This window comes from Sus scrofa, chromosome 15 (genome assembly GCF_054392235.1).
Source record: "Sus scrofa isolate SSC_HxYL_T2T_F1_AM1 chromosome 15, Sscrofa_HxYL_maternal_Yorkshire_Landrace_v2.0, whole genome shotgun sequence".
Lineage (NCBI taxonomy): Eukaryota > Metazoa > Chordata > Mammalia > Artiodactyla > Suidae > Sus > Sus scrofa.
In genome coordinates, this window is record NC_139397.1 from 119,764,387 (window position 1) to 119,787,395 (window position 23,009).

Consider the following 23,009-nt stretch of genomic DNA (forward strand, 5'->3'; position numbering starts at 1 on the left):
CTTACATAAAGTTTGCCTTTGTGTTGCCATATTTTTTTTTCATAGTCTTTTTTTCTAGAACACTGATGCCAGTATTTTAATGAGGTACAGAAACTTGTTTTGGATTTTCTCTATTTTATAATGTCTAGAATTGTCTCTACTTTTGCTAAATAATATTCCTCAAATTGTAATTAGGCATAGCCATGGTTTACAAAAGGGATGCCAAAAACTTAACCCTCCTTTCAAATTATCATTCATGACTAGTTTTTTATGGATAGATGATGATTACAATTAATAAGGCTACTTTTGAAGACCTGAAATTATGTGTGAGAAAAAAACAGCTTCAAAGCTTTAAAATGATGAAATGAAGACATTCTGTGCTTTTCATAAGCACAAGAAATGAACGAGCAACAAAGTGTGGCAGTAATAAGCTTTACTATTGTTATCTCTCTCTTTACCAGTCAACACAAATCTCACTATTTCTACTTAATAACCATCAACAAGAAAACCAAACTGAAGAGAAGCTACACATAAGTGGAACTGTCTGTTGTGTTTTCCTACAAGGATAGGGGAGAAGGAAAAAAAGGTTTTACCTTCTCTTCTTTGAGTCCATCGGTCAGCGGGAGCACTCCATCACCAAATCATTCCCTCTCTGCGAAAGGTACATAAAGTCCTAAATGGCAAGACACAGGTAAGCACAAAGAGCAGTGAAAGAGTTCTTTGCTGTTTTATCCGTCAGATTTAAAAAAAGAAGGAAAAAAGGCAGCCCTCCAACAAGTGCACATTCGCTGCAGTAAATATGCAGCAAAACTATTTAAACTATTTCATAGCACGCCTGCCAAAGACGAATCTCTAGACTGAGCCTGCCCACTGAGCTTATAAAAATGCCTGTTGATCATCAAATGTAATGTCAAAGTGAGAAAAGACTACCTGTGACCTAGCTGTACTTTGTCAGGCAACAGATTCCTTTGGTTTGTTTTTTACTATAAAGAAGGAAGTTCAATCTGAAAACTCAATGTGTTAAGGATTCACTACACACACATTAAGGCTACATTTCAAATGCTCCCAGAACATACGAACACTTAAATACCAATCAAGTAAACATGAATTTTTAAAATGTCTTCAGTAATGTATCATGTTCAATTTTAATTTACATTTCTTGGTAATACACACACACAAGATTATATCATTAAGACAAAGTTTTTTATTTATTGAACTACCAGTATTTACCCTAAATCAATCTCAATTCAAAACCATAATCCAGGAAGAAAGAACTCTGAATTTTGAAATATCTGTTTTAAAATCTACCATTTAACTGTAAAGAGCTCTATGAAAATAACAGGACAAGAATCATGACCTATCAGTTCAGAAACTCAGTGTTTGAAAAAGTAAGAGCTAGAAATAGGCAGACCGAAATGCTCAATGCATTTCAGCTAAGAAATTCACATTTGCAAGGGCACCAAAACTCATGAAAATAAGGGCAATGAGGTTTTAGATGTGCGTGGCCAAATTTATTATTTTTCTGCAAAAGGATACAGTGTGGTCACTGTGCACTGGAAACAGCCCATACCGGCAGGTGTGATGTAAGACCCATCTGCTTATTCCAGGCTGCCTGTGAATTCTTACTGTTTCCCATCTGTATATCTGGAGGAAATTACTCTCTACCTAATGCTTCTTTCAGAAAGATTCTGAATCATTTGAAGATGGATGAAGGGTACTATGCAAATGGAAGATATATCTGAATAGATTTAATAAATACTATTCATGTAATAGATATGATGATTATTAAGTGGTACTATACTTTGGGTGGGATAGTAATTAACTTAGAGCAAAATGTGCACTTCCTGGTGTACAGAGATGTTCTGAAGCCAGGCCGAATCCGAGCTTATCTATCAGAGATCAAGGAGTAACTGGTCCCTTAAGAGAAGTTAAACAATGCCCAGCAGAAACCCGAGAAGGCCTCGGGGAGGGTGTGGGAGTGCACAGGCCCACTTCATGCAACTGATTCACAATCGGGGACTCTGAATAGTGTCCCACTGCCTGGCAATCAAAACTGTTGAGAATCTTTTAGCAAAGTGACTGAAGAAGCCAACCTTTCTTCTCTTTTAATGTCATAGTTTTGAATACAAAGTTTTCTTACAGTGACACCTTACACCATGTGATTTCTCATCACCACTCATTTTTTTCAGATCCAAATGGAATGAAAACTCTACAGACTGTCTGGCAACCATCTTTTGTTACTTACTACACACGGTAGGCAGGTCCATGATTCTCAGGATGCCCATGTCCTGATACCCGGAACTTGTGAATATGTTAGTTACATGGCAAAGGGGAAGTAAGGCTGCTAATCGGCTGATTTTAAGTTGAGATTATCCTAATTATCCAGGGGCACTCAGTGTAATCAGAGTCCATAACAGTGGAAGAGAAAGGCAGAAGAGAGTTCCAGAAAGAGATGTGATGATGCCGGGAGGGTTAGAGAACTGCTAAATTGCTGGCTTTGAAGACAGGAGGCGGCAGCCACACATCATGGAATGTAGAAGTGGATTCTAGAAATGGATTCTCTCCTGGAGCCTCCAGGAAAAAAGAAAAGAAAAGAAAAGAAAAGAAAAGAAAAGAAAAGAAGAGAAAAGAAAAGAAGAGAAGAGAAGAGAAGAGAAGAGAAGAGAAGAGAAGAGAAAAGAAAAGAAAAGAAAAGAAAAGAAAAGACAGCCCTGCCCTGCTGACACCTTGATTTTAGCCCAGCAAGACTTGTGTCAGACTTTTAACCTAAAGAATGCTAAGATAATAAATCTGTGTTATTTGAAGCCACTAGGTTTGTAGCAATATTACAACAGCAACAGAAAGCTAGTATATTATTTCACAGACATCTTTCTTTATTGGTATTTATAGACCTCATTTTATTTTGAGTTTAATATATTTGACTTCTACAACATGTTGGCCTGAAACTCAAATAGGGCAGTGAGAGAAGAGAAAATGACTGCAAAGAAACATAACAAAAAAAGAATACTGCACCTAAGTATGGGAAGCTTATGTTATCAAGTTTTTACCTCACATACTTAAATATGTGGCATTTACCAACTCCAGTTAAATACTTAACATTGCTTCTCAATTAGGTCTCCAAACAGAAAAAGTAAACAAAAACATTTTGTTTTCCTAATTAATCCCCTCTCTGGGAGATCATCAGACCCCCCTTGGCCATTCAAATAGCATTTAAACTTCTTTATGTTACTTCATGGCTTAACATTTTTAATAGTTATAAACTGCCTCGTCACAGGGCTTCTTCTGGGGATATCTCTCCCCAGGTGAGCTTTGCAGGTCAGGATCCCTGTACTCTACTTCCTTCCTTCTGTTATAGTAACCATCCCTCATAACCTTTATTGTATTAACTACTCTGATACAGAAGCTGTGTGATGTATACAGTTGGAAAATGTGGGGTCCTCTTTTGCCTGACATGGCCTTTCCGGAGATCGTGCATGTGTAAAAGGAGCAAACTAGACTCTAGCATCCCCTGCAACTATGAAGTACTATGCGCCACAGAACAAAGCTACATTCATTTCAAAGTATATCACTCCATCTTTCAAATCACTATCTCCCTCACAGTGAAATGTAGAGTAATTAAACTCTGAGATGACCCTTTAAAACAAAAAGCAAATCTTGGTTAATGAATTGATTCCACTTTCAGATCCCAGTGGATGCACACCTTCCTGCTACATTTAACAGAGAAACGAGCTATCTTGTATATGCAGCAGATACGGTGTTAATACCATGATCTGGGAGTGCCCTAAAAAAATCTGGTCTAGATGTTCTAATTTTTGCTATAAAGAAAAGCTACAAACTGTCTATGAGTCCATGATACAGGAACCAGAAATGTGAAGTCTAAAAAAACTCTGAAAACGAAAAATTTTTTCATTTAAGTCTTCTGGTGGCAAGATCTAAACTGACCTGAACTTGTCCAACAGCAAATACTGGACTAATGTGATGCTATTTAATTTTTATCCCCTTAGTGTACATCTTCATATATTTTGTCATGGTGTAGTGGTACCGTTTACTTAAATGAAGAGTGAGGGGATAACATTCTCAAGTGGAAGGTAAGATTCTGATAAGACAAGATTTTTAAAAAATAAATAAATTTAAGATGCCTGTGAGAAATCTAAGGGTACATATCAAGCGAGCAGAAGAAAGGTCTCAGCTATTGATGTAAACATGGGAAGACATATAGATTTCAACATCTAAAATCAAGGCAATGGATAATATCATTGGAGTGTGCATTAAAAGAAAGGGATGCAGGGAATGAAGCTGTAAGTTGCTTGGATAGGATGAGGAACAAGCAAAGATGACTGAGGTGAGAAGTGGCATGACAGGTGGAAGAAATATATGAGTCTGATGTGGGCCCCCAAAGCAACGCAGAGAGTGTTTCTAGCAGGAAGGACTGGTCAACACAGATGGGGACTGAAAACCAGACTGGAGTAGGCTGACTACAAATGGGAGGCAAGGACATGAAAATAAAGTTGGTATAAATGATTCTTTTTTAATGTTGATATGGCAAACAGAAATGGAGCAGTAGCTGGAGAAAATGTGAGGGCCAAGGGTGTGTTTGGGGTAGGGGAAGCTGGGACGAGTGGAGATGAGACAGTTGAACGTGTTTGCAGGACAATAACACTGATACTAGATGCAAGGGAGATAAGGACAGAGCGGAGAACCAAAAGCCTGCACAAAGTGAAAGAGGACAGCATCCAGAACACGTGTGTGGTGGACTAATCCCTCACAAGAGGAAAGGTTCACATTTTAAAAAGAAACAAGGAGTTCCCATCATGGCGCATGGGAAACAAATCTGACTAGGAACCATGAGGTTGCGGGTTTGATCCCTGGCTTTGCTCAGTGGGTTAAGGATCAGGTATTGCTGTGAGCTGTGGTGTAGGTCAAAGAAGCAGCTCAGATCTGGCATGGCTATGGCTCTGGTGTAGGCTGGCAGCTACAGCTCCAATTAGACCCCTAGCCTGGGAACCTCTATATGCCATGGGTGTGGCCCTAAAAAGCAAAATAAATAAATAAATGAATAAATTAATTAAAAATAATTTAAAAAATAAAAAGAAACAAAACAACAGGTACAGATATAGGCGAATTACAGATTTTGTGGTGGGAGAGTAAGAGTCCCAAGTGATGGCACCTGTAAGGGATGAGGACTTCACAGTATGTGTGCCAGGGATTCTAATCTCACTCCTGGCTCCATCCATTCTCTGTTTTATTTTGCCACATTTACACCTGTCTGTAAACTGCTTAAATCCTTTTAGGAACAAGGCAGAATATAAATAAAAAAAATTTAATGTGGACCAGAAATGTGTTAGTAGACTATTATCCCAAATGCAAAGACCAAATTAAGTCATGTAGGAGTCTAGGTATTCACATCTAGTAAACGTTATTCTCTGAATAAAGTCCTTCTTGCCTTAATTTAGTGAGAGGTAAATTTGTAAGTCATAAGTATACAAACCTTAAAATGCTTAAACTGAAACAACTAAAACCACATGTATTTTTCTCACTTATTACATTCCAGGTATGGAACTAATCTAAAACTTCCACCAAAGTCAAAAACATCTTCTGCTCTGCTATGGCTCAGCTGCTTAACAGCCTTGAACTATAACAAGTTCTCAATAAATATCTGTAGACAGACCAGGCCTACATTAAAAAAAAAAAAAATGGGGAGTTCCCGTCATGGCACAGTGGTTAACAAATCCGACTAGGAACCATGAGGTTGTGGGTTCGGTCCCTGCCCTTGCTCAGTGGGTTAAGGATCCGGTGTGGCCGTGAGCTGTGGTGTAGGTTGCAGACGTGGCTCGGATCCCGAGTTGCTGTGGCTCTGGCGTAGGCCAGCGGCTATGGCTCCGATCTGACCCCTAGCCTGGGAACCTCCATATGCTGCGGGAGCGGCCCAAGAAATAGCAAAAAGACAAAAAAAAAAAAAAATGTTCCTGCCCTTAAAGAGTTTATACTCCTTAGTGTGTTCTGTGTTTCTGACTAGAATGATGGCTCTAAGTAGTCAGGACCCTCAAGGTATGAGAAAGCAAACTTAAAAACTAGCGAAGCTAGGCCCTTCTAGTTTTATCCTCCTGTCTCACTGGTTTAAAATAAGTATATTGATTAATACAACAGTGAAATAATAGCAACAATTACAGTTCAGAATGACAAAACATTAAGGTAGGAAGACAGTAAAAATCATAATAAAGAAGCAAATTGTATCGTAGTGCCTTAAAAAAGAATTTGGACATAGAGTGAATCTGATACAAAATTACTACAGATTTCAGTCGTTTACACTTTCTCCTTAAAGTCTGATTTGAGAAAAGACAACCTACCCAGTGGGAGAAAACCGGTGCAAAGGATGCAACCAACAAGGTCTTAAACTCCAAAATATACAAACAACTCATACAACTCAACAACAAAAAAGCAAACAACCCAACTGAAAAACGGGCAAAAGACCTATATAGACATTTCTGCAAAGAAGACATACGGATGGCCAATAGGCACAAAAAAAGACGTTCAACATTGCTAATTATCAGAGAAATGCAAATCAAAACTACAATAAGGGACCACCTCACACCAGTAGGAATGGCCATCGTTACTAAGTCTACAAATAACAAATGCTCAGAGGGTGTGGAGAAAAGGGAACCTTCCTACACCGTTGGTGGAAATGTAAATTGGCACAACTGCTACGGAAAACAGTGCAGAGGTTCCTCAGAAAACTAAAAATAGAACTAACACATGATCCAGCAATCCCACTCCTGGCTATATATCTGGACAAAACTATAATTCAGAATGATACATGCACCCTTATTTCATAGCAGCACTATTCACAATAGACAAGAGACGGAAGCAACCTAATGTCCATCCAGAGGGATGAATTAAGACAACATGGTACATACACACAGTGGAATACTACTCAGCCATAGAAAGAATGAAACAATGCCATCTGCAGCAACATGGATACCACTAGAGACTATCATACTAAGTAAAGTAACTCAGAAAAAGACAAATACTATATGTTATCACTTACATGTGGAATCTAAAATGTGGCACAATTGAACCTATCTATGAAACAGAAACAGATTTACAGACACAGTGAACAGACTTAAGGTTGCCAAGGGGGAGGGGAGAGGGAGTGGGATGGACTGCGAGTTTGGAGTTAGTAGATGCAAACCATTACATTTAGAATGGATAAACAATAAGATCCTACAGTACAGTACAAGGAACTATATCCAGTCTCTTGGGATAGACTATCATGGAAGATAATATAAGAAAAGGAATGTGTGTGTGTATATATAAATATACATATATATATATATATATGTATGACTGGGTCACTCTGCTGTACAGCAGAAATTGGCACAACACTGTAAATCAACTATACTTTAATAAAATAAGGAAATAAACAGTCTGGCTTGGTTGCGTTTTCTTACAATGTAATAAACTAGAGTTTATACAGTGAATGCAGTAAACCATAATTGAAGACACTATGGAATTTTATACATGGTAGATGCTTAATAAATATTTGCTTCTAAAAGGCTCAATCAATATGTTTTCACATGGATTAAGGCAACTTTTAACTCACACACCTGATTTACAGCTAAGCTATACCCCCAACAACAGCTACTTCCTGGATACCCTGCCACCCAAGGCTTTACCCACCACCGCTGAAGGCTGAGGAACACTCACCCTGCAGTGAGGTCTTGACAAGCCAACCACCGTCAAAGACGGAGGCGACTTCAAATCCCAGCCCTCTCAGCCTGAAATGCTGCACTGGAGGCATTGCCTGATACCACTATGGGAGCTGAGTAGCCCCTTAAAACCTGACCCAAATTTCAAGAATTCAGTAAATTAATGCATTAAATAAAGTCAGGAGACTGGCCTGGAGAGTATTTACTATTTATAATGTAACTAATGGGATGATGCACTTACTAAGTCATTGATTCAAAATATATTATCAACTCCTGCAGACCAGAAACCATGACTTATTCATTGGTACACTCTTGTATCCACAGCACCCACTAGGAAGAACACCCTTGATCTTTAAGTTTCAGTCCACGGACTACCAAATGATCAGAAGGTTTCCAGTCCCTGCTATAAAACTCAGTATCAGACACAAAAGTAAAGTGTCTTTTCATAATAGAAACTCTCATACATAACTTGCTAATGGTACCTCCTAACAACAAGGAAGATGGTTTTAATTCATGTCACTTGACAAATGTTAGACGACCCAGGAAAGAATAATCCTTTTTTCCTTAGTACATGGAGACAGTTTGGGGTACAATCAGAGACACTACGGCTTCATAGTCTCTCTTTCTCATTTTTGTTTGTTTGTTTAATAGCCTGCTAATTTCACCCTGAAATCTACTAAAACTGCACTATTCTGATTGTTGGGAATCCTCTAATGGATATTACTCATGGGAGAGGGGCATACACATGGTAAAATAAACATCCAGAGAAACCCCTTTACTCCCTTTTGCACCCACTGCATATCTCTTTAAAATGCATTTTTTGGAAATACTAAAATTCACACAAAATATTCTGATGAATATTATAATACTAGCAACTGAATCTCAATGGCAAGGTACTACAACAATTTATGCCTGTTATTAAATGGTAGTGTATTACTGACATAATTTATTCCTCTAATATTTTGCTACTACTCTTTTATTAAAATGGTCACTTAAAAAAAAAAAGGCGCCATTACAGAAATACAGTTCAGAGTATGTTGGCTTATTTTACCAATCAATAATATCTAGCACTTAAGGTCAATAAGGGAGCACATAACCGAACAGGGAGTATACATGCCAAAACATACTGCTCTGGGGTATTTTGAAAATTATAGTAAAGATATTCTTGATTAGGAATGAAAACATTGTTTCAAAACTTGTGGGTTACATTAGGGATCAGTTCTTGAATTTACTATTCATTACTCAACCATTTAACATACTGTCATCACATTTACTTATTAATACCTTTAGAAAGAGAATTATTTTGTTTGAGCAAGAACTAGGACTCTTGCATTCACAGTATAAAACTCAGGTATACTACACTGTAATAAAATTTAACCAATCCAAGTGTTAAGGACGACATGATATCTGCAGTAATTTTCTATCTGAGTCACTCTGTCCAAATTCCTTTCTGGGTTTTGCGATACAATGAGCTCCTCTCTGCTTTGAGATTTCATGGTCTCAAAGTAGTACATGCCAGCACTTCTCGAGAGTCTCTAGAATTTAAATTCCTCTGCAACCTTTCAAGAAGGATCATTCCTTATATCCTAAGGAAAGCATTCTGCCAGGAGCACAAGTCAAAGAGCAAAGTAAAACTGACTAAATAATTGGTCTGTCTCCTCTCTTTGGAAAAGCTTTACACAGTGGAGCTGCACTGGCACATTCTTTTCCTAGTGCAGTGAGAGAATTATTTTTTCAGAGTCTGCTTTGAGGCTACAAAGTAAAATTAAGGAAGCATAGTGGGAGAAAGCCCCCATTATAAAAAAAATTAACCAAACAACTATAAAGTGCTAATTTCACAAACTATCTTAACCATACAGAAATCTGTAAAAAATATAATGATAAAGTACAAATCCATGTATTCATCATTTAGTTTTATCAGCTATAAACATATTTTCATACTTGCTTCAGCTCTCTTTAAACAGAAGAAAGAGTTACACTTAGATCTGAAGGAGCTCTACGCAAACCTTCCTTCTCTACTTACCCCACTTCTGAAGTTCATGTGTCTTTTTTTCCCCCCTTTTTATGGCCACACCTGTGGCATATGAAAGTTCCCAGGCAACTTGCTTTTTTTTTTTACTCAATAGTACATACTTGAGATCTATTCATGTTGATAAGCCAAGTTCTAGTTCATTCATTTTTACTAGGAGATAGCACTCCATTGCATGAATAAACCATAGTTTATCCATTTCCCTACTAATGTACAGCTGGATTGTTCTACTTTATTGCTATTTTCAGAGCTGCAATAATCAGCTTTGTTAGATGTTTGCTTGGGCAATTGCCGCATGTGTTTTTTTTTTGTTTGTTTGTTTTTAATGGCCACACCTGTGGCATATGGAAGTTTCCAGGCTAGAGGTCAAATCAGACCTGCAGCTGCCAGCCTAATCCACAGCCACAGCAATGCCAAATCTGAGCTGTGTCTGCGACCTACACCTCAGCTCCAGACAAGTGGGGCCAGGGATCAAACCCACATCCTCATGGATACTAGTCAGGTTCATTACTGCTGTGCCACAAGGGGAACTCCAACTGCCCCAAGTTTAATTAAGAAATCTGGCTCAACAAAAATTTAGGTTGTGGAAGAAAAGGATTCTGGAATGAAAGTTAACCCACTCAGATCCCACTGCCCCAGGTTTTTCTCATAGGAGTTGAGTTCTTCAAAACTGAACTCTACAATAAAAGAGTAACTTCTACCAGAGCTCCAAAAAGTATTCAGTACATCGATATGAGTATTTTTGCTCTATCGACATGAGCCAATTAATTCACCTACTTTACCAATTGTTCAGCTGTTCTACTGACTGTGTGATGCAGGCAAACAGCAAGACAAAATGTAAAGACAGCACTATCACATCTATAGAGAAACAGGAATGGGGGTAGGAAAACAAATGCAATACTAAAAAGAACCAAGTCATATTTTGTTGCTATTTTATTTGTAGTTACCACGCATTTTCTTAAGGACTGAGAGCCTACCAAATCTACTAGTTTCTTTTTACTGATGACTGAGTTATTGGGTCATCAATGAAGGGTTAAAAGAAAAAGACTGTTTTTAAAAAAATGCTACCAGAAATATCTACATCCCTAATATAGCTGGAATATGTGGTAGGTTTAATTCCACAAAGTTATTAAAATCCTCACAGCATTCCACACTCCATCAAAGCAAGCCTTCTTGCACATCAGCTCAAAAATCACCCCTCTTTACCTTCCTTCCTAGTTTTTCAACTCATATCTTACCTAGTCTCATACTAAAGAATTATAAAAGGTTTTTACAAGCCACTCATATTCTTTGGAAATATCTTTAGAATGGACCCAGCAATACTACATTAAACTCATGTTTTTCATGAAAAGGTAGAAATATACTAAGAGTACTCTGTCCATCTTATCACATGAAAACTAAAATCAGTTCTCAATAAAGTTCTTACTATACCTTTTGTTTCTTTAACGGTCAAAATGCCCAAAGTCAGTCAGTGACAACCTAAATTCTGAAAGGCTGAAGTCTGGAGAGAAGGGATTCCAGTTCGCATTGTGTAAATTAACATAAAAAATAAGAGGCTCACATAGTGCCACTCAAATCCCACCCCCCCACCAAAATCATTTGTTTGGTACTTTACTTTCTGTATTATCTTATCAAACGTTAACACTGTGCAACAATTTTTAACATTTCTTGCTATAACTATAATTCTTAAATCTGCCAATACTAGTCACCGTTTGGAAACTAATATAGTTAAGCCAGCTAGAGTCCATCAGCATTTTCTACATTAAAAGGCTCGAGTGGAAACACCAAAGTTACCACAGACCAACCTGAAATCATATTTTCTTTAAATACACCCCATGTCATAAAATCATCTGGGAACTCTTTCTTGATTTTAAAAAGTGAATTGTAGTTCTTTTCTAAAAATATCCAGTTCTCTTTCACATCACTTATAAAACAATGATTCAATGGGTCATGATGTAGTGAAAAAGGAAATGACTTATAAAAACAGCTGATATGTACTGAATATTTACATACGGTGCAAGACACTGTAAAAAAACACAGTACATGAACCATAACACGTAAAGGTATTATTATATGGAAGGCACTTTTATCCTCAATTTAGAGATAAGGAAACTGAGGTAGATAAGCAAACTTGCCCAAATTCAAAGATGTAAATGTATTTGATTGCAGGTCCAAAGCCTAGGATCTTCGCCACCATGCCTCTATTATTAAGATTAAAATACTGCAATTTACTGCAAAAGCAAATTCACTTTTTAAAATTCTTTGAGTATTCATTAACTCAAAGGTCAAGTGGTCACTTCAAATTATTTATATTTGTGATAAACCGAAAAAATACTGGACCAACAGGTTTGCTGAATTTCTGTACCTGTTCAGAATAAACACACATCACACAATTTTATTCTTCAAAGCCTTTTAAAAAATATTTACAACCACCAACAAATCCAAAAGGCACTAGACTAATGCTCTGCATTTTGTTCAACAGTTACTTCCTTTTCCATTCTCAACCAGAATGAGAATATTCTACTTGAATAGGCCACTTCAGCCTGGGTGTTTTTCCTTTTCCCCCATCAACAAAGCTCTAAGCAGTACACCACCACTTCTGCCAACCTACAGTTGTCTGCTTCCAAAATAGCCCTATTACCCAGAGGACCTATGCCAGCCTCAGGACCAGTTCCTCACGATAGCCCCTATATTATTTTCCTACCTTCACTTCTCAAAAGAACTTACCACCCTCTGCTGGATCACCTGACACGTCAAAAGACTTTGCTGAACTACTAATTCTTAACATCAAACTCATTTTCTTTTTCCTCAACAGCCCTTTCAAAGCATGGAAACCCTGGATCCACTCTCCACCACGATCTGCACCCAAGGGCAAACCCATCTGAGACTCTCACCAAGGTTCGCGGCCAAGGACCTCGGTTTATCTGCTCGGTGCCTAGAGTGGGCATTCAATACATCTTCCTGAATGAATGGGTGGAAAGCAGCGTGGGTGGAGGCGGGAAGGGGGGCGTGAAGGTATTTCACCAGGCTGAGATCTCTGAAGTGGCGCCCGGTCCTGGGAGGGAGGAACCGGAGCGAGTGAGAGAACCTGGGGCCGTCGGGTGCTCACAGACAGGCAGACGCAGTGGGTCAGACGCCGGCTTGAGAGAACGCCGGCGTCGTCTCCGTGGGTCGCCGCAGCGCCCTCCCGGGCCTCGGCCTGCGCCTCCGCCTTCCTCCCAGACCCGGCCTCTCGCACACTGGAGGCCCCGGCCGGTCAGCCATCGGAAACCACGGGCCAACCCGGGACCCGCGCTCGCTCACCTGACGCTCCACCGGCAGCACCACTGTCTGCATCCGGCGCGAGCCTGGCAGCCCGGCGGGTGCGTGAGATCAGCTGATTCACGGGGGGCGGGGCCTCCGGGCAGGGGCGGGGCTGCGGAGTGGAGAACGGGAGGGGGATCACCCCCGAAGTTGGGTGGGGTTAGATGGCAACGGCGTCTTGTAGGGATCAAAATTACTCAAGAGGCGTTAGGCACTGTGGGCAACGTTCCCAGGAGTGCTGCCTTTTCTTTAGGACCAGGCAGAGTATATATGCCTGGGATGCACTTGAGCAATGACGTAACATGGCGTCGCCGGGACCTAATTATCCGATCGCTTCCATGGTAACAGATGGTGAAGAGAGAGGTTGGGAGCTGCAGATATTTTGCTGCCACCTCAAACTGCAGGAGTCCGAACGGTAAGTTCGCTACTCTTGACAGTGAAAAGGCTAAAATGTCTTCAGACTTCTTCTATGGACTGTACCCTAAAGTAGTCACTTCCTCCCCCGGGAATGACGTCATCGCCACGCGGCGCCGTTAGCGCTAGTATCCACACTGATTTTGCTACTTAGTTGCGACCCCAGATGATGGAGTGTGGTAGGAGGGTATGAGATAGCTTCTCCTATGATCCCCACTGGACTCTTCCATATATAATCCGAGTAAAGCCAGTTTGCCCAGCACAGTTTCACGACGTCTGCTTGTTGGAGCCATAGCCCTACCCCGACTCAACTCTCACCCCCGAAGTCCCCTCATGAAGATTTTCCGAAGCCGCCACTCTTGGCCCATAGTGGGTGTAAACTCTACTGCTAGGCAGTGTGCCATCTCTGGGCCTGCAAACCCGTGTTCAGACCATCAGTGACAGATGTGCAGTCAGGGTCTGAAGCTCCTGTGCATACTGCATACATGGTTTAGTAGGTTCACCAACATCCTCAACTCAGTTGCCTCCTTGGCCCTCCATCACCTGCAAAACAGTTGTCCTGCAACGATTCAGCTAACCTTGTTCACTCTTGCACCAGTGCTGGAAATAACGTGGTCAGGCAGTCTTGCTAAGCCCCAAACTGTCCTTAACAGATTGCTACTCAGAATTTCTTCTATCCCCATTCCCTGCTATTCCCAACCCACACACTCCTAACTTTTTACCCAACTCTACCCACCCACCCTCTTTGGTAAAATTTTTAGAAATAAAAATACATTGCCTCCTACATTTCTGAGGAAAATGAGGCCACTAGGAATGAATTTCCTTAACTCCCACCAGCCACTGTTACAAACCCTACCTGCAACCCCAGCCTTCCTTTCCTTCTCCCTCTTTCTCCTTGTAAGTGCTCTGTCTCTCAAGATGAATCCCATCCAATCCCCTTAGAGGCATGCTCCATTACTTATCCCTTTTTGTGTGTTTTCAATCTCACTGTCTCTTGTTACTCTTCCTCTAAAGATGTAAGCCAGTTCCAGCATATCCTGTCTTTAATTTTTTTTTCCTTTATCCTCCTTTCTTTTGCAACCTACTTTTCTACCTTTACTTTCTGACTTCCCAATCTTCCTCATCCCACTTTACAATCTTTACTTTGTCAGGTCTACTGAAACCAGTAAGTACCGTCTAATCTTGAAATCTAATGATGCAGTCTAAGAATGGAACTTCTGTGACTTCTATGAAGTCATTTAAAAGAAACAAGATGATCTATATGTATGATATGGAATAATCTGGATGTTAGTTTAAGAGAAAAAAGCTAAATGCTGAATAATGTGTATTGTATTCTACCAATTGCATGTTATGTATGCCTTTTCATAGGAGAGAGAAAGAGAGGTTCCTTGTCTCTGTATATGCCTATCTTATTTCTGAAAGGATGTATTAAAAAAAAGTGACTGACACTGGGCAGGAGAATTGGGAACAGAGGCAGGAAGAAAACCCATTTTTCACTGCATGCCCTATTATACCATTTGAATTTGTAACTTTTTCTTTCTTTCTTTTTTTTTTTTTTTTCCAGCATATGGAAATTCCCAGGCTAGGGGTCCAGTTGGAGCTGCAGCTGCTGGCCTCCTCTACAGCTCACGGCAATGCGGGATTTTTAACCCACTGAGCAAGGCCAGGGATCGAACCTGCATCCTCATGAATATTAGTCATGTTGGTAACTGCTGAGCTGCAGTGGGAACTCCTGAACTTGTAACTTTTCAAACTTATCTTTAAAGCTTTCCAATGTGAGAAAAAAAAAAAAAAAGCATAGAGTTTTCAGTCTTATCTTTCTTTCCCTGTTTTTCACCTTGACTTCTGGGACCCATTTCTTCTGGGTTTTCCTTCTACTCCTCAGACCTTTCCTTTAGCTTTTGAGACTCGTTCTTTCGCTTGTCTCTTAAATACATGAGCTAAATAAACACTTCTGTCCTCGGCACTAGAGAGACACAACAAGGAACAAACAGACGAGTCCCTGCTGTCATGGTTCTTGCACTCTGGCGGTTTGGAGGACAGTCGCCAGAAATGGCAGCCATCACTTCCTCCTCTCATGTATACAGATTCCACTCTTGACCTCAGGAGATGGAGTCTATTCCTCTTCACCTGAATTTGGGCTAGCCTTGTGTTTTTTTTTTTTTTCCCCTAACTAATAAAATGTGGTAGAAATGAGGTTCTGAGACTTCTGAATCAAGGTCTTAAAAAGAACTGGTAGCTTCCACATCCCCCTCTGAGAAGCCAGTGCCATGCTCTAAAGGTGCTCCAACTATACCACAGATTCAGAAGAGACACTGTGCAGAGATAAGCCACATGGAAGAGCATTAAGGGGCCAGCATTCTGGACCTTCCAGGCCAGCCCAGTTACTGGCTGAATGCAGCTGAATGAGTGATACCAGCCAACATCAAGGGAAGCATAACCGCCTGGTTAAGCCTTCCCTGAATTCCTGACCCAATTTCCCAAGAAAGGGTAACTTGTTGCTTTAAGCCATGAAGTTTGGGAATGGTTGGGTACACAGCAATAACTGAAACAAATGGGAATAGTGAGCAATAATAAACAAATATGGTGGTGATGAGGGCTACAAAGAGGCAAAATAGTGTAGTATCTAAAAGCATATACTGAAGCCAGACAGCCTGGGTTCAAATCTCAGCTCTAGCATTTACTACTAGCTCTATGACTTTGGCACAAGTCATTTAACCTCTTTGTACCTCTGCTTCTTCATCCATAGAACAGGGATAGTAAAGTCACCTACTTTATAGGGTGATATGAGGATTAAATATAAAGTGCTTAGAATGGTACCTGGCACATAAGTGCTATGTAAATGCTGTTGTTGTTATGAACAGTAAAGAAAGATAAAGGAATAGACGGGAGAGAGTGCAATTGTATTATAAGGTGGGCAGGGTGAGCCTTTCTTCTTAGAAGACATCTGAACAGAGATCTAAAAGGAAGTGAGGGCATGAGCCATGTGAATATCTGACACTCCTCCAGGCACAAGGAACAAGTAATGGTGAAGGCTAGGAGGGCAGTGTGGCCAGGAGCTGAATGAGAGAGATTGAAGGAGGCTGAATGAGACTAGAGTTGATGAGAACTTGTTGAAAGCTAGGCGACAAGACAAGCTCAGGTAGATTATGATCTGGTACTGAGGACAGATCCTCTAGGCCATAACAAGGATGGAAAAGACTTTAGGTTTATCTGAATGATATGAGCAACCATCGGGGTTTTGTGCAGAGGGTGTTGTAATGTGGTTTCTGTTTTAAAAGGATGACTCTTCTGCTCTTTGGAGAATGATCAGCGTGTAGGAGTTAAGAGCAAAAACAGGGAGAGCAGTATTGCAATACAGTTGTCCCTCAGTATTGGGCGGGGGCATTATTTCCAGGACCCCTGTGGATAACAATACCTGCAGATGCTCAAGTCCCTTAAAAAAATGGTGTAGTTTTTGCATTTAACCTACACACAACCTCCCATATACTTTATTTTTTGCTTTTTCAATTTTTATTTATTTTTTATTTTTTTATTTTTTTGCTTTTTTTAGGGCCACACTCTCGGCATATGGAGGTTCCCAGGGTAGGGGTCAAATCAGAGCTACAGCTGCCAGCCTACGCCAGAGCCACAGCAACGCCAGATCCGAGCTGCGGCTTCGACTAACACCACAGCTCACGACAACGCCCGATCCTTAACCCACTGAGTGAGGCCAGGGATCAAACCTGCAACCTCATGGTTCCTAATCGGATTCATTTCTGCTTCGCCATGGTGGGAACTCCCTCCCATATACTTTAAATCATCTCTAGGTTACTTATAATACCTCATACAGTGTAACTGTTACGTAAATAGTTGTGTGACACAGCAAATTCAACTTTTGCTTCTTGGACTTTTTTTCAAATATTTTCTATTTGTGATTGGATGAGATGGGAAAGACTGGGAAAACGAGTATATTGGGGGGATATGAGGAGGGAGTACTGAGTATTCATATTTGAACATGCTTTAGACTATTTTAGGCCAGTAAGCATCTAAATGGAAATGCCCAGGAGGCAATTGCACAGTCTTCTGTTGAGGAGAAAGATCAGGGCTGGAGATTAAATTTAGGAAGTTGTTCATGGAAGAGATAAGCAGCCTGAGGCCTGACCTCTATTTAGAGATTAAGAACACAGGGAGGATAGAGCCCAGAATCCCGCTCAGTTCTTTGAAAGGAGAAATAACTTGTGTTTGAAAAATAGAAAGAAAGGAGTTCCCTTGGTGGCTCAGCAGTTAACGAACCCAGCTAGGATCCGTGAGTACTCAGGTTTGATCCCTGGCCTCGCTCAGTGGGTTAAGGATCTGGCATTGCCGTGAGCTGTGGTGTAGGTCGCAGACATGGCTCAGACCCCACATTGCTGAGGCTGTGGCTGTGGTAGGCAGCTATAGCTCCTATTCAACCCCTAGCCTGGGAACCTCCATGTGCCTCCTGGCTGCGGCCCCCAAAAGAGCAAAAAGAAAAATAGAAGGCAAAAATGTCTAGCACAGAGGAAGGAGTGCCTGGAAATCAAGCTGTAGTGATCATGTAGGGGTTGGTTGGCCTGGACAGGAGTTTGCTTTTTATTCCAAGTGCAAGGGGAATCATCAGAAAGTTTTAAGTCGGGGAGTGACATTTATGTTTGTGAAATTTCTTTCTGTCTAGTGTTTTATGTGTACCTCCTACATTATTACACAGAGTATTAAGAAGTTTATTCAAGGGTTGATAGTAACAATACTTTTTTTTTTTTTTTTCAGGGCTGAACGCATGGCATATGGAGGTTCCCAGGCTAGGGGTCAAATTGGAGCTGAAGCTACTGGCCTGCGCCACAGCCACAGCTCACGTGAACGCCAGATCCTTAACCCGCTGAGCAAGGCCAGGGATCAAACCCTTGTCTTCATGGATCCTAGTTGGGTTTGTTAACCACCGAGCCATGATGGGAACTCAAATATTAATACTTTTTAAATTCATTTTGCCTGACTAGATTATAGGAGAGTAAGAATAGAAGCAGGGAGATCAAGTAGAAGGTGTGGCCAGATAAGAGATGATGATGGTGACGTGGACTAGAGTGATAGCAGTACAAATTGAGAATTAGGTAGATTGGAGATGTTTCTGGAAGTAGAATTGGCATGATTTAGTGATGGGTTAGAAATAATTGTTATTCATATGCTGCCTGGGTTTTTTCTTGAGCAAGTGATCAATGAGCATTCCATTTTCTAAACTGGAGGAGACTAAGGAGAAACATCTTGACATGGTTCAAGAGGTCTGTGTCTGACATAGTGACTTTGAGATGCCTTTTTGGCATCCAAGTGGAAATATCAAGTTCATAGCTGGGGTTTTAGGGAAAAGTCGGGGCTGGAGATAAAGATTTGAGAGTCATTGGTACATAGGTGCCATTCAAAGCTAAATTACCTGGAGAAAAGTGTAGATAAGGCTGGGACTGAGCCCTGGGTTGCCCAAACTTGGAAGCTGAGCAAAAAAGAAGGAGCCAGGAAGGGTGATTGCAAAGGAATCCCCAAGAGGTAGGAGGAAAGCTGGGAAAGTGCCCACTTCAGTAACCAGATGCTTTCGGGAAGGGTGGCAATAAATGCTGTCGAATGCCCCTAAATGGTGAAGTAAGATAAGATGTGAGAAGTCGAGTTCCCGTCGTGGTGCAGTGGTTAACGAATCCAACTAGGAACCATGAGGGTGAGGGTTTGATCCCTGGCCTTGCTCAGTGGGTTAAGGATCTGGCATTGCCATGAGCTGTGGTGTAGGTCGCAGACACGGCTCGGATCCCACGTTGCTGTGGCTCTGGCGTAGGCTGGCAGCTACAGCTCCAATTTGACCCCTAGCCTGGGAACCTCCATATGCCGCGGGAGCGGCCCAAGAAATGGCAAAAAGACCAAAAAAAAAAAAAAAAAAAAAAAAAAAGATGTGAGAAGTGATTTGATAAGATGTACCCTCTGGTGAATTGGTGTAAAGAAAAAAAATGTTGTCCTCCCACCCAGTTCAAGGGAGGAATCAAGCCATTAGCCACTGCAGTTGTCCGCAGACAGTGTACCTTCAGGGGAATTGAGAATGGAGAAAAACAGGAAACATTCTGTGCTTTGGATATACTGGCCCTTAGATAGTTAGGATGCATATCTAGGGAAAGTTTTCAAATGACCCCAGATTCTTTTATTTTCCATACATAGACAAGCACGAAAAATCCTGAACTTGTGATATCTGTTCTTTGTGATTAACAGTAATCTTTTGATGCTTGACTGCATGCAGAAAAGTTCAGATATATTCCAGCTCCTCCGTTACCTCTTCAGAGAAATTCCTCAGAGCTCTCTGAGAGGCTGTCTTCCAGGAAGGCCCCTGAATAAAACTTAACGCACAACTTTTATATTGTGCTTTTTTCTTTCTATAGACATTGACGAAAGCGGGTTCAGTGGAGCGGTCGATGAAGAGGCATTATTGGGAGTAAATTAAAGCAAAAACAGGATATGAGAGAGTAGGGACATTTCCTTCCAGAAGTTTTGCTCTGAAGTGGAATAGAAAACCAGATAGTAGCTGGAGGAGAGTGTGGTGTCAAGGTAGAGAATAGACACCCAAACCCCAAGCATTAAAAAAAGCAGTAGTTGATATGATAGCCAGCCCACATTTCCTATTGGAAAGAAACTGACCTTGCAAGGACAGAAAGAAAAGCTATCCAAACATGTCTTTCTATGTGTTGTCACAGATTCAATACTGTCAGTGCACAACCTGAATTAAACCCACCTGAAAATGTAAACTCTCTTAGCATGTCATATATTACACTGACTTGCAAACTTATGTCTCTCTTGTTAGATGCTAAGCTCCCTGCGTTTTTCTTTATCTTTTAATTCTCTAGAGACTAGCAACAGTGCCTTGAACTTAATTAATTGTTCAACTTTTAGGCCCCCAACCTACAAACAATCATGTTGCAAATATTTATTTCCAGTGAGTTCTTTAAAACTTATAACATGCTTTCCCATGGAAACAGGTCAGTCATGGATTCGTTCTTGTCCTTATCTACAAGTGTTATTTGATTTATGATGTCATTCATCGTAAATGGTGCACCTGCTATGAAAGATATCCCGAAAGCAATACTTTTATAATACTTTACAATTTAAAAAATGAGAAGGAAAACCTCGTGGTATTGAGTGAATAATTTTTCATGAATGCTGGTACTTAGAGAAAGGCAGGCTTTAAGGGTTAAGGGTGAAAAGGGGGTGGAAGTTGTGGCAGTCTGGAGCACTGAGTGAGAAGCAGCGTCTCAGCCAGCCGGGATAAACATGCACCCTTATACCTATACAGATCAAAATATTCTCCCATATTTTTTAACCAATTGGAAAAAGTTAACAAAAGCCCTATAATAAAAACATAGATGGATAGAGAAATGAGATAGATATAGATGGTAGATATAGATAGATAGATAGAGAGATAGAGAGATAGATAGATAGATAGATAGTTAGATAGATAGATAGATAGATAAAATTCCAAGTTGCCAAGTTTTTTCCTTTTTAGGGCCACACCTGCAGCACATTGACGTTTCCAGGCTAGGGGTAGAATCTGAGCTACAGCTGCTGGCCACAACCACAGCCACAGCAATGCATTATCCGGGCCTTGTCTGCAACCTACACCACAGCTCACAGCAAGCCACTGAGCAAGGCCAGGTCCATAACCCGCTGAGCGAGGCAAGGGATAGAACCTGTGTCCTCATGGATACTAGTTGGATTCATTTCCACTGCACCACAAGGGGGAACTCCCGTGATGCCAGTCTCTTCACACACCACTGTCAGTCAACCCTCATAAACCCGCCCAGTAGGTTGGGGGTGGGAAGAAGGGTGGGGGTTGGCTTCCACACAGCCATGTTGGTTGGACACGACTTTTCCTTTTGCCCAGAGATACGAAGTCATAAACAAATAAGCCACAGGCTGTTTAAAATGTTAATACTGTATTCTGTTGTCACGGATTTTTTTCCATTAATTTTTATTTTAAATTTAAAGAGTTTGATTTTTTAAAACACTGCATCAAGATTATGTACCATCTTGTCTGGATTACTGAGTTTTGTTGCTTTGTCTGTTAGTTTTTGGTCCCCCCACCCCACGCCCCCACCACCCTGCCCCCTTATGCTTCATCACCATCCAAGCACTAGTGGAAAGCAATCAGAAAGGAAACCGCACAAGGGGCTCCCAGGTTAAATGTTTCTTCCTTTTCCCCCCTCTTTTTGTCTCTGTCTCTGTCTCCCTTGCCCCCCTTCTTTTTTCCTTCTTCCGTCTCTTCCTCTCCCCACCCCCTGTTCTCCCTGTCTACCTTTCTTCTTTTTTTTTCTTATGTGTATTTTTATTTTATTTTATGTTGGTAAGAACACTTAATCTGAGACCTAGCGCCTTAATCTACCTTTCTTCTTAATTTTTAAAACAATTGTCTTACTTTGAGTCTTCAGCCTATCAGCCTTCCGTAGCTTTGCTGAAGACTTTGCCCTGGCCAGGAGCTCACTGGCTTCTGGGGGGTGGGGGTGCTGGGAAGGGCTCAGTATTTCTGAGGGGAAGAAGCCTAATCGATGTGCACAGGCTTTAAAATACTTAATTTTAAAAAACGTGGTTAAATCCTCTTAATTTTAGAGCCTTGGAGCTAAGTTTGGTTTGCCCAGCCCTAGTAACTGCGAAGCATATATATGTGTGTGATAAAGGCAGTTTGGATTAAGGAAAACTTAAGAAGTAGCTGGGTGAGGAGAAGACAAAAGGCTTTTAAAAAGGATGTGCGTAAATTTGAGAGAGATCCCCTCAAGTGAAATCACTGGCCGAAAGTGGCCAAGTCCAAAGAAAATTGAGGTGAGTGTTTGTAGGGGGTGAGGTTGGAGTTAGAGCGGCTTTCTCTTTAAGCAAAAAGCATTTGGAAGACAAAGTGATTTGGCCAGTTCTCCATCCCGGCCACCTAGTGGCGCTGTCGGTACAAGGCTGGCTGCTTGGTGGCATGAGGGACCAGAAGGGATTCAGACCTCCTGGGATGGAGATGGGGAGAGGGAGTCTCAGATCGGCCACATGGTTTGTAGGGAATCAGAAATGCACAAGTCAGTTTTTTGTAAGCTGTGTTTATTTGTATTTACATACCCACTGTTATGCATATTTTAAAGTCATAGGCAATTGCAGAAGATGGTTTCAAACAGTTCTAAAACCATTGCTTCAGTACTGTGGAGGGTGCTATGCTTCAGCATGAAAAAACATGGACTTTCAGACTATCATTTTACTCTGACAGGGCAAGAAACTTTTGGGCCATGATACAGAAGGCTATGGGAGCATTTTAATCCCTTTCACAGAAATTAACAATGACAGGTTGTACAACGTACTCTTTAGTCACCAGCCTGAGCACTTCTGTGGTGGACTCATTGTTCTAATTGTCCTTCGACAGTGAGGAGTCGCTGGAGAGAGATGCACACGGAGTTGAGGACTGCAGGTGGGGACTCTCACCTCAGCTGCTACTTTCAGGAACATGTTTCCTGTCGGGAAGGAAGTTCTTTCACATGAGCGAGGGTACCACTCTGGGTACCAAGAAACAAAATTCCTATCCATGTACAAGA

The 23,009-nt window shown here is 40.9% G+C and overlaps 2 protein-coding genes and 1 long non-coding RNA gene across 21 annotated transcripts in view; 1 reads left to right on the top strand and 2 right to left on the bottom strand.

The window, feature by feature from the left end:
- The window catches only part of ALS2 (alsin Rho guanine nucleotide exchange factor ALS2), a 72,420-nt gene extending 59,328 nt beyond the window's left edge, over positions 1-13,092 (bottom strand). For 3 of the 8 annotated variants that reach the window (XM_084998350.1, XM_021076185.2, XM_021076179.2), the window contains exons 1-2: positions 13,018-13,092; positions 573-652 (exon numbers count right to left, since the gene is read on the bottom strand). Coding sequence is in view for 7 of the 8 variants with exons in the window: in XM_021076185.2 (XP_020931844.1) it covers positions 573-592 (20 nt within the window). In the remaining variant the exon portion in view is untranslated. Of the gene's footprint in view, positions 1-572; positions 653-12,608; positions 12,770-13,017 lie in introns of all 8 variants that reach the window. The other 5 variants (XM_084998348.1, XM_084998346.1, XM_084998349.1 and 2 more) reach the window with 3 other exon arrangements.
- LOC146396078 (uncharacterized) overlaps positions 1-23,009 on the bottom strand; it is a 1,511,729-nt gene that overhangs the window by 1,477,971 nt on the left and 10,749 nt on the right. Inside the window, exon 2 of the long non-coding RNA XR_014828936.1 lies at positions 4,850-4,986. This is a non-coding gene — a long non-coding RNA (uncharacterized LOC146396078). The remainder of the gene's footprint in view (positions 1-4,849; positions 4,987-23,009) is intronic.
- The window catches only part of CDK15 (cyclin dependent kinase 15), a 105,298-nt gene continuing 95,084 nt past the window's right edge, over positions 12,796-23,009 (top strand). For 11 of the 12 annotated variants that reach the window (XR_002339420.2, XR_014828895.1, XR_014828894.1 and 8 more), the window contains exon 1: positions 13,227-13,432. Coding sequence is in view for 3 of the 12 variants with exons in the window: in XM_021076187.2 (XP_020931846.1) it covers positions 13,320-13,432 (113 nt within the window). In the remaining 9 variants the exon portion in view is untranslated. Of the gene's footprint in view, positions 13,077-13,226; positions 13,433-23,009 lie in introns of those variants that run through there. The other variant, XM_084998373.1, reaches the window with a different exon arrangement.